Source organism: Eublepharis macularius, chromosome 1, assembly GCF_028583425.1.
Source record: "Eublepharis macularius isolate TG4126 chromosome 1, MPM_Emac_v1.0, whole genome shotgun sequence".
NCBI classification, from domain to species: Eukaryota; Metazoa; Chordata; class Lepidosauria; order Squamata; family Eublepharidae; genus Eublepharis; species Eublepharis macularius.
The window spans coordinates 193251029-193263174 of NC_072790.1; the positions used below are offsets into that span (position 1 = coordinate 193251029).

Genomic DNA, 12146 nt, shown 5'->3' on the forward strand with positions numbered 1-12146 from the left:
GCCTTCTCCAAGGCCATTCTCTCACGGGAAGAAAGCAGCCCAGGTGCAGTTAATTAACAGAGCTTGGACTTTCCCAGTAAACAGGCCTAGTAGAAATCTGCAGGACATGAGGCCTGAAAAACAGGGTTTCTCACCTGTAACTGTTGATCGTCGAGTCTCTTCTGTGCAGACACACATTGGGACTGCGCAGGCGCAGGCCAGCCGCGGAGAAGATTCTTTTAGCTTCTAGAAATGTGACGGGGACGTTCGGGCCCACCGCGCATGCGCGCCGGTGTTCCCGCCAATTTTGAAGTACAAGTACCCGAACGTCCCCGGCATTCCCTCAGTTCACCTGAGCCGCCTGAGAAACAATGGAGAAACCAAGCACTCACAGCGGGGCAGGTGGGAGGGAATGTGTGTCTGCACAGAAGAGACTCGACGATCAACAGTTACAGGTGAGAAACCCTGTTTATCGTCGTCGTCCTTCTGTGCAGCCCCACATTGGGAGAATAGCTAGCATCTCACCAATGGGGGCGGGTGTGAGTGTCTATGAGAACAGAGAGTGCAGAACAGCCGTGCCAACAGCGGATTCACGGCGTGCATTCACGTCTATGGAATAATGTTTAATGAAAGTGTCAGCGGTAGACCACGTTGCAGCTTGGCAGACGTCTTGGAGTGGCACTCCTCGCAGGAAGGCAGCAGAGGCAGCTTGTGCTCGAGTAGAATGAGCAGTAATCGACAACGGGCACCGAACTCCAGCTTGCTGATAACAAAGTTTAATTGCAGACACAATCCAGCGAGAAATGGACTGGGCAGAAGCTGGCGAGCCCTTGCGAGGGCCAGAGTAACATAAAAACAAGGCAGGAGACTTCCTGAAACACTTGGTGCGATGTAAATAAAACAATAAAGCACGTTTCACATCCAATGTGTGTAGAGTACGTTCCTCTGGGGAAGAGGGTGTAGGAAAAAAGGAAGGAAGGACCACCTTTTGGCGCAGGTGAAATTTTGAAACCACCTTGGGCAGGAACTGCATACTAGTGTGGAGCATGACCGTACCGGGGAAAAATTGCAGGAAGGGGGGGGTCACACCTCAGAGCAGACAACTCCCCAACCCGCCTGGAGGAAGTGACTGCAACCAAAAAGGCCACCTTCTGTGTGAGCAGAGGCAAGGGACAGGTAGACAGGGGCTCAAAAGGGGAGAGCATCAGACGGGAGAGCACCAGGGTCAGGCTCCACTGAGGAATAGGATGGGCCCTAGGAGGAAAGGACCTTAGTAGGCCCTTCAGGAACTGTTTGGACAGCCAATGTGCAAACACAGTCCTCCCATCAATCTGCTCATGGAAGGCAGAGATAGCAGCCATGTGCACCTTAACACTGGAGAATGCCAGGCCTTGGGAGCACAGGTCCAGGAGGTAGTCCAGAATGACAGGCAGCGGGCAAGTGAAAGGGGAAACCCCTTTGGGGGCTAACCACCTAGAGAAACGTGACCACTTCCTCTGGTAGGACAACCTGGTAGACGGTTTTCGGGCATTCAGAATCACATTAAGCACCCTAGTAGAGAGGCCTAGTCTGGGGCGCAGAGGAGCCAGGCAGTCAGATTTAGCACTGCCACATCGTGATGCCACACTCCGTCCCTGAGTAGCAGGTCTGGGGCGTGTGGCAGCGGGAGACACCGCCCCTGTGACAGGGAAAGTAAAAGGGGGAACCAATCCTGGCGAGGCCACCGAGGGGCAATCAGGATACAGTGGGTTCGGAAGGCCCTGATCCTGGAGAGGACCTTGTGAAGGAGCGGGAAGGGCGGGAAGGCGTAAAAGAGCCCTGGAGACCAGGGTATCTGGAAGGCATCCCCCAGTGAACGATGGCCAATCCCGGCCCGGGAGCAAAACAGCGGGGCTTGTCTGTTGTGGGCTGTGGCAAAGAGGTCGACCAAAGGCGTGCCCCATGTGCGAAAAACCTTGTGGAGATAAACCGTGTTGAGGGACCACTCGTGCTGGGGCAAAAACACCCTGCTCAGCGTGTCTGCTGCTGTGTTGTTCTCCCCCGCAATATGAATGGCCCTGGGCAGGACGTTGTTGGCAATGGCCCAAGTCCAGAGTGCAGTCGCCTCCTTGCAGAGCTTGAGCGAGACCGTTCCTCCCTGCTTGTTGAGGTAATAGCAGGCTGTGGTATTGTCCGACAGGACCTGAACCCTCCTGTTCCGAATGACATCTGCAAAAGAAGCAAGGGAGTAACGGATCGCTCTAAGCTCTAACAGGTTAATGTGCATGCCCATTTCAAGGGAGGACCAAACACCTTGAGCAGACAGGTGTCCACAACGCCCTCCCCAGCCTAGATTGGAAGCGTCCGTGAAGACGGTGACCTCCGGCAGGAAGGGACCAAAAGGACAACCCTTGGACAAATTCTCAGGGTCAGTCCACCACACCAATGTCCGCTGTATCACCCTCGGGACGGAAAACCCACGGTGTTGACTCATAGTGAGGGGGTTGAAAACCCGAACAAACCAATTTTGCAGAGGCCTCATGCGCAGGCGTGCAAAACACACCACCCCTGTGGAGGAGGCCATAAGACCTAACAACGTTTGAATCAGGAGGGCAGTTTGGAACCGGTTATGCACGAAGTGGCGGGCCAGGCAGGACAGCCTGCTCAAGCGGTCCGGGGGTAGATAAGCCCGGCCCAGCAGAGAGTCAAAGTGGACCCCAATGAATCTAATGCTCGTACCAGGGGACAGGACCGACTTCCCCAAATTGACCACTAGCCCCAGACAGTCTAGGACGGACAAGGTGAGGGCGATAGAAGCCCGGAGGGAGTCAGAGGAGGGACCCACCAGGAGCCAATCATCCAAATAGGGATAAACAAAACAGCCACTAGACCGTAGATGTGCCACCACGGTGGCCATACATTTAGTGAACACCCTGGGCGCCGAGGCCAGGCCAAAGGGCAAGGCCGTGTACTCATAGACAGCGCCTCCACAGGTAAAACGGAGATATTTCCTGTGGCCCTCAAAGATGGAAATGTGGAAGTAGGCGTCTTTGAGATCCAAAATGGCCATCCAGACGCCTGACTCTAAGAGTTCCAACACCCGGGACAGGGTAAGCATCCTAAACTTCTCCACCTTCAAGTAGGTATTAAGGGCCCGAAGGTCCAAAATGGGACGAGACCCCCCATCTTTCTTATCCACAAGAAAGTATCTTGAGTAAAACCCCCAAGGGGAAGTAGAGACATTGACCACCCGGACAGCACCTTTGGCAACCAACTCCAAAACATTATTTTGTAACACAACATTACAACAAGAAGCACAACGGGGTGGGTGCGAAAGAGGGGGTGCAGTGGTAAACGACAACTTATAACCACGGGCCACAACAGAGAGGACCCAGGTATCCGTAGTAATGAGTTGCCAACGGGGCAAGAAAGGCCGTAGCCTGTCCAAGAACAGGACATTAACAGCGTCCTTGGAGACCAACTGGGAAGCGTCCTGGTCTAGTCAGAAGACCGTGGGCTTCTGCGCTGAAGTCGAGGGCTTGGGCGAAGGAGGCTGCTGTCGTCCCTTGGACCGGCCGGAGCGTCTCGAAGAGTGGCGCTGCTGGCCAGAGTAGGAACGGTGGCCATAGGATTGACCGGAGGGGAACCGTCCTTGGCGCTGGTGGAACTGCTGGTAGGGGGACTGATAGGACCGGAACCTGCCGTACCGATATCTCGGACCCGTCTGCGGAACCGAAGGCGCAACCCCGAGCGACTTGGCCGTCTGCTGGTTCTTCTTCATAAGAGAAAGGGACTCATCCGTTTTCTCTGAGAAGAGCTGAGGACCTTCAAACGGAAAATCCTCGACCTTGGCCTTCTTCTCGGGGGGCAGGGCAGTAGATCGAAGCCAGGCGTGCCGACGCAGGAGCACTGAGGATGCCATCGCACGCGCCGCGGAGTCGGCAGCGTCCTTGCCAGCCGTCATCTGTTGCTTCGACAAACGGAAAGCCTCAGCCTGGAGAGCCTTGACCAAGTGACGGCGATCGTCGGGGAGGTCAGAGAGGTAGGACGACAGACGCTTCCACAAGAAAAGATTGTAAGAGCCCATTATTACTTGGAAATGGGCGATCCGGAACCCCAGGGAAGCCGAAGAATACACCTTCCGACCAATTCCATCCAGCTTTCTCCCCTCCCGATCCGATGGAGCCGAAGAGGAGCCCCGTCGGAACCGAGCCTGACCCTCCTCGGCCACGATGGAAGAGGGCTTCGGATGGGCAAAGAGGTAAGGGCAATCTTCCTGTTTGAGGCGATAATATTTCTCAACCTTCTTGGCCGTAGGCGGTACAGAAGCAGGGGTCTGCCAGAGTGCCAGGGCATTGTCGACGAGATCCTCGACAGGAGGAAACGCCACCGAGGCAGGAGAGCCCGAATACAACGGCTCCAACAGCTTACTCTTGGGCTTGGAGGTCGTGGAGGCGACGTCGAGCTCCAGTGCTGCGGCCATTCGGACCATCTGCTCTGCAAACACCCTGTAATCGTCATTAGGGGACGATGAGCGGAGCTCCCCAACAGCATCATCAGGGGAAGGGTCAGAGGCCGCGTCCGACGAGTACTCAGACGGAGACGCCAAGCCCTCATCATCCTCGGAGTCGGAGAAAGCTGCTGGGGTCTGCGTCGGAACCGACGGGCGGTCAGCCGGAACCGAGGTAGAAGGCTGGGGTGCCGAAAGATGGCGACGCGGCTGAGTGGCAGGCGGAGCTGGAGGCAGAGTGGAGGGCGCCGGAACCGTGGCCAGGGGCACCGAAGGACCAGGCAGAAAGGGAGCGGACTGCTGAATCCAAGCCACAAAATCCTGCCAGGAGGCCACGTTCCCTAGGCCCGGGACAGGCTGCCAAGGAGGCAGAGCAGCAGGCAACGGAACGGACCGGTGAAACGGCGCTGGAACCGAGAAAACTGGCTGCGATGGAACGGAGACCTCCGCCGGAACCGGAGCACACGGCAGAGAGCGCTCAAACTCCTGGAACGCGTCCGAAAATCCACGGATCGACTCACAGTCGTCGGGAATCACCGGAGGAGGTGTGTGAGGAGGCGACGGGGTATGGAGGAGACTCCGGACGTCCTCAGGAGGAGGGGCCGGTCCAGGAGAGGAACCAGCCAACGAGGCCGGGGCCGGCGACAGAGCACGGCGCTTGGCCTTTGACTTGGCCTTTGCCTTCTTCGGCGGGGGCTCCGAAGAAGCCTCGGTGGCCACAGGTTTCGAAGAAGGCTTCGAAGAAGCACGTTTCTTCGCCTTTCGACTGGACGGAGCACTCACGGAACCGGAGGCGATCGAACCGTCCGGAGCGGACGCCTCCGTCGGAGCCGAGACGAGCGGTTCCGACGAGTGATGAGGAGCCGGCGAGGGGGCGACAGAGCTGGGCTTGCTCCCGGACGACCCAGAGGCTTTGGGCGGTAGAAGGTTGGCGTCCCAAAGAAAGGCCCGGAGCCTGGCCTTGCGGTCGTTCCGCGCTTTCGGAGTGAAGGCCATGCAAAACTTACAGCGCTCCACGACGTGCCCCTCGCCCAAACAGATGAGGCAGAGGTCATGACCATCAGAGTGGGTCATTTTAGTGCCACACTGTTGGCATTTTTTAAATAAAGCGGAATGGGACATAGTGGAGGCGTTTCCCAGTCAGAAGGAAACGGCAACTCACAGCTAGAAGAAAGTCGGAAGACACAAGCGACAGCTGAAGAACCTTTTCGAACGGCGGCGAAAAAGGAACTGAGGGAATGCCGGGGACGTTCGGGTACTTGTACTTCAAAATTGGCGGGAACACCGGCGCGCATGCGCGGTGGGCCCGAACGTCCCCGTCACATTTCTAGAAGCTAAAAGAATCTTCTCCGCGGCTGGCCTGCGCCTGCGCAGTCCCAATGTGGGGCTGCACAGAAGGACGACGACGATCCAAAGTTTCAAACTTAGCATTCTGTATTACGTAGTACAAGACCTGATCCTTACAATATTATCTTGTCAGGTCAAGCCACAAATGTCCAACAGAACTCCAAAGTCAAGGTACAAAAGGGCTTAGAGCTGACACCTAAACCGGTGGCCAGCTCCAAAGCTCAAGATGGCTTGTAAGCAGTACTGAACAAAGTGAAGTTCTTTGCTTGTTGCCAGGCTGCCCACAGCATGGCCTGATCCTGCCTGGCCAATCAGTGGTGTTACTAAGACCTGTGCCCACTTTTTTCTGCAGGTGAAAAGTGTTTGCAATCAGAACAACTTGTCCTTACCAGGGTTCCTTGCACTAGTGAGATGGAATACAAATGGAGAGCCCCTCTTCTTGACTCTTCTGATCTCTCATGATCTCATCTGCACCTGTGTGCCTCAGTTTCATCTCCTTATTTTTCTGGGAAATGTTAACTTAAAGCTTTAGTAAGTTTCCAAAGGTTTCTCTTCTGTGGCCTGACTAGGCCCAAAAGCCTTAACCAAAGTTTTAAAAAGCTAAGAAATGGACTAACAAAGGCCAGTTTTTTGACATATACCGCCAACATGTATGAATGAAGTTCGCCTCTAATGTGTCACCAAACAAACAGGTACTTGAACAAGATTTAGAAATTTTTGCAGTGATTTTTGGAGTAATGTAAAGCTGATGTATCATATGGCCAAGTTCTTTCTGAAAGCAAGACATAACTTGAAACATGACCCATAAAAACATACTTCCAGATCTGATAATAAAATTCATATCCCAGATCTGTTTTTTCTTCAGATACTCTGGTTTTTCTTCAGATCATATACATTTTTTCCAGATCATGCTTTTGAGGAACAGCTGTAGCTAGCAATCAGCCATACCTGATAAAAGGCTTTTTGTTATCTAACTGGTCATTCTTCTACACGCTCCTGGTATGCTGTGCACAGACTAGGAGGAGCAAATAACCAGAAAACTGTACATGTATAGTGAACACGGTTCTATGATGGATAATTTGATTCTTAATTTAAATAAATATAACTCGCCTTTCCTCCCTGCTTACAACTAGTATGAATATATTTTTTAAAAAATTTAAAGTTATATATAAATATAAATATATTTACAATTGCATAATCCCCAAATCTTCTACAATGAATGCCCACTACAATCAACAAAAACATTCTCTAGAACAAAATTGTCTCATGGTGCCTTTTGAAAATTGTCTCACAACACTTGCCTCGCCTCTTCCTGGAGGCCATTCCAGAGAGATAGAACCACAGCAGAAGTGCCCAGATGGCATCACACTTTCATAGATTCTTTACCTTGCTCTACAACCCAGCAAGTCATCATATAAACTGAAATTTTTTCTTACCTCCTCAAGCTTTATTATTTCTTTATCTACAGGACAAGTGGGTACTGTGTTCAATTCTCTAAAGAGATATACAGGCACAAAGGTTATTTCACATTATATTTGGTAAAATGTCATAATTCCTACAGGGAAAAGTTGAAATTATTTGCTGATTTAGACCAATGTAATATTCTTTTAACTCCCAAATTTATTTATGGAGAAGCATTTTTAAGGATATCCATGACTATTAAACTTTAGAATCAAGTACAATCTCCAGATACTGCTATTTATACTTGCAGCATCTCTTTAAATAGGAACTCAGCTGTCATGTTGCCAAACCAACAGAGGTAGCTAAAGGGAAACTGTCAAAGGGAATAAAATTAGTAAAACTCAGAGAAAAGGCTAACAACCTAGCAAGCAGTTTAATTGTTTTTAAGTATTAACTTTCACCATTTAGAAGGCCAACTACAAACACTATGAACAGTGGCATCAGGGGGAAAAGCCAAACCTGAAATCGTGTGAAATATTACTTCTAAATCATGCTAATCACAGAATAAAATAAAGGAGGCAAGTAAAGTAATTAATCCACGGCTGCTTCTTATGTTCCTTTCTAATCAATATGAATAGTAAAATCAACTTAATGTCACTTTGGAAGGGCACCTACATGTCAGGTTCATTCTGGAGACTCAAGTGAAACTCCCTCAACTGGCATTTTAGGAAGGAAACAAAGATGCATCTAATCAAATCTACATGAAACTCACATGAGTCATAAGTCATAGGGTGCTTTCAGGAGAGAACCGAGTTTCATTTTTATATGTACAATGAAGTCACAATTATGCACATTCAATTATTTTTTTAATCCTCAAAATCTCACCACTGTCATTTCAAGCAATCATACCCTAACAGTGAAATCCTAAGCAGTTACTTCAGTCTAAGCCCATTGAAATCAATAGGCTTAGAATAGAGTAACTCTGTTTAAGATTGCACTACTGATCTACATTTCTCTCCAGCAAAAGAACTACTTGCAACTGTTAATGTAAAAGAACTACTTGCAATATGTTCACATTAGCAGGCAAAATAACCTCAAAAAATGAACACAATCCTGTTACAGTTAAACATATCCAACTCCCATTTATTTAAATGGAGGATTAAAAGAAATCCAAATTAGGAATGTAGGAATGGGTCCCACCAGCTGCTGTAGCATAGTGGTTAACTGGTTGGACTGCAAATCAGCATTCTGCTGGTTCCACTACTGCCATGAGCCCATTAGTTGACCTTGGCTAAGCCACTCCTCTCAGCCCCAGCTGTATTGTGGGGATAATAACAACACTGACTTTGTTCTCCACTCTAGTGGGGTACTTATCTGTCTAGAAGAGTAGTATAGAAGCTCAGTTATTATTGTTGTTGTTATTTTATGCTGGGGAAAGAGAGGACAGGCTCCCTAGCAAGCATAAAAAAGGCTATGCTTGGGAATGTGGAGATTGCATGAACAAAAGCCCTGTGATATCAGGACTGTAGTGAGGAAGGGAATCAGGTGAAATCAAGAGGAAAAGCTAGGAGGACTCAACCCACAGAAGTGTGTTCTTCCCATTACTTGTAAAGGTGTCCCCAGGACTTTAGTACTATGCAATAGCCTCTGGAGAATACAAAGCTGAATGGAACCAGTGCTACGTTTACCTTAATGCCCCTTCACAAATCAATGCCACACCTCGGGGGGGGGGGGCGCATAAAGAAAGAATAGAGATGAACAAATGTAAGTTTAGAAAAAGAATTCTTACTTCAAAGAGATAATGCAGTGCTGGCAAAATCTGTGCCCACATCCTGTCTGGTGAGGATTATGAAGGACTAGATGGCAGTGGCCACATTTATATCTTTCCTCTAGGTTTTCTACGAACTGATAGTCTACATCAGGCTCAAAGTCCAGAGAAATAGCACTGTAAGAATTCTGGCGGGTGTATTGGTTCAGTAAGTGGCCAGCAAGGTCTTCAGAGGCCATGGACACTCAGCTATAAAATAAAAGCACAGGGAGATACTCATTGGGTACAAATGCATCCAAGTACCATATTCAGTATAATTTAAAATGCTGAGATACATTTGAATTTTTTCACCGAAAGCTTCAGCACAGATTTCTTATGCAAATACAGTTTCAGTGATTGAAGAACAGCAAAGTTATCATCAAGGGACTATGATGAATGTTTAATTAGCAGAACACTTAAAAACACACTTTCAGCTCTGCTGATTCTATAATAAAAGACAATTTCCCCAGTAGAAAGAATTCATCGTAGTTTCTAAAGCAATATCCTTCAATACTGTAATGTGTCTATGTTTTTTAAACCTGTCTTGGATGTTTAATTTAGCTCCTCTACATTACCTTAAACTTTTACCTCAGGAGAAACTACACAAGATGCCCAACACGTGTTCTTCATGTGTCAATTTCCCACAAGTTTCCATGGGGAGTGTAGTCAGAAAGAATAGCCACTCAATGCGATTCTCCACAAGGGAGAAGAGAGAGAGAATCCCTCCCACTGCTTTGCTGGTGCTATTGAAGTCAAGGACTATATTGAGGAGGGCAGCCCAGGAAGCCAACAGCCAGCCCTCCACATGCCTGCTTTGCCATGCAGCGGTGGTGCCCAGCACTCCCTCCTTCCCCCTCCCAGCCAGGAGTGCTTGCAGCAGCCCCTGCCACCAGATCCTGCTCAGGGACCAAGTGAATGCTGCGCGTGCTCTGCTGCCTCCCTAGGACTAAGGGCTGAAGCATAGTCTGCTCAGCACCCTCTGGCTGCCGTGCACTGCTCTCTCTGGCCAGTGGCAGCGCATTCCCTCCTTGCAGAACATGGAGTGCATTTAGAGGCATGTGTGTTGAGGCTGAGATGAACTCTGCGCACGTTCTGCCACCTCCCTAAGACTGAGGGCTGGAGAATAGTCCACTTAGCTTTCTCTGGCTGCCACTGGTGTGTCAACAACTAGCTATTATCTCTGCTACTCCTCAGCAGCCCCAAAACCTTTTCTCCCCCTCACTAACTGCCTTAATGGATTCCAACTGTCCCTACCCCCACCATTCTGCCAACTCTCATTGGCTGTTCCTCAGGAGAGGCTGAGCTGAAAACAGCCCTGTCCTTTGCACCACCTTCCCGTTACTTCTCTTTCAACTCACTCCCTTTAGTTTGTATTGGTCCAGTAGGGAGCTGGGTTCCTAGACCAAAATTTCTGCTATACACCCATTTCCACTAATCCTAAGTATCTTGGTATAGTTCAGGGTGACCACGTTTCTCAAACAGCCATGACTCGGTGACCCAAGTTCCAAGTATTTCTTTCCCACACAATAATTATTCAGCATTTCATATCAAGCCCTCTGTATTCTAACAAGCTGAAAATTCTTCCTTTGGAAAACAGTTCTTGTAGGACACTAGCTCACTGAATTTAGTTAAATTACTATATTGCCCTAAAACTTTCCAAAATAAGTACAGGTACAATGTAACTATATAAGTGTATCAATCAAATATTAGTTATGAGCAACAAATTGCCTTGTTAACTGCTACAGCTGCATATATCTTAAAATTAATACATATTTCCTTGTTAATTTCCTTTGGTTATCATTTGAAGGACGTAGAGTTGAAATACATGACACAGGAAGTGCACACTGTTCTTTTGTACCACTATGTTTCCTGCTTCAAACCCAAGCCATACCATGTGACATTTACTTTTGTACAGTAACAATGCACCTTTTTTACAGTACTTTTCACTGTCTTGGTAAAATGTCAAGGTTGACATTGAGAACTCAGACACTATTTAGTTGGGCAGGGATGGCACACCTCAGACCAAAAAAGATGATTTTATTCCTGGATGACTGTTACTGCTTCCTTCGCAAAACAGTAACAGCAGACAAGCAGCACATTAAATATCAGTTTTATTCCTGCATAAGCTGTCATGAATTAGGCCTTACTACATTAGATGCATATGGAGTGAAAAAATAATTTTACAGACATTTATAATGTCTGTAAAATTTATCACAGAAGTGGTGGGGGAGCTGGGGCAGAAAGAGACCTGTGACTGAGATTAGAAATCAGGTGTTGGTCCCTGTGTAAGAGACAGGACTCTGAGCCTGCTTGCGTGGTGAGCAGTCTTACAAATATAAATGATGATGATGATGATGATGATGATGATGATGATTGGTGAGAGGATCCAGCCTTTCATGGGGTACAGATACAGAAAGAAAGAAGAGGGACAGAGTGGGATAGACAAAGTCTAATAAAGGAATCTGATGAAGAGAGGTCTAATTCATAAAAGCTTATGCTTGAACAAGCTTTGTTAGTCTTTAAGGTACCATTTGACATGTTTTATTTTGCTGTGACAGACGAACACATCTACACCTCTGATATAGTTTCCTTAACCTTAGCAGACTTTTTACTATCCCTCACTATGATAAGTGAGGGACGCATGTGTGGAGCAAGGGCTTCAACATCAAAAGGAGAAAACATGGAGAAAATAGAGAATAGGAAAATGTAGTAAGACACTTCGGATCCTCTTTGGGGAGAAAAGCAGGGTATAAATATAAACATAAACAAACATAAATGTGCTGCCAATCACTTAGCTTCCTTGGTAGAGCATTTGTCTTCTCTTGTCAATATCCTTTGGCATAATTTTTTCCTCACTGCCTTTCAGTTACAGAGGCAAGAAGCGGGGCTGAGCAAGTTCAAGTCACTCAGCTCTCAGTGAGGCAGTTTGTTGCTGGCAGTTTGCGCGGCTATCTTTGAAATGCTCTTCCCCTCCCCTGCCTCCCCGCTGTTTTCAACTAAAGTCTCTGACATGTTACAAAACACATATCTGGCATGACTTGTAGCTTAGCTCAGAGAGCACTTTAACACAAACTGGAGAACTGGGGGAAAGCTGGCAAGGAAGTTTGGGAAGTAGGCTCAGAC

At 48.4% G+C, this 12146-nt stretch overlaps 1 protein-coding gene across 1 annotated transcript in view; it reads right to left on the reverse strand.

Moving 5' to 3' along the window:
• Positions 1–12146, reverse strand: part of TRAF5 (TNF receptor associated factor 5) — a 50859-nt gene that overhangs the window by 18195 nt on the left and 20518 nt on the right. The window contains exons 2-3 of the mRNA XM_054982079.1: positions 9006–9233; positions 7252–7309 (exon numbers count right to left, since the gene is read on the reverse strand). Of these exons, the coding sequence (XP_054838054.1) occupies positions 7252–7309; positions 9006–9223 (276 nt within the window). The 5' untranslated portion in view covers positions 9224–9233. The remainder of the gene's footprint in view (positions 1–7251; positions 7310–9005; positions 9234–12146) is intronic.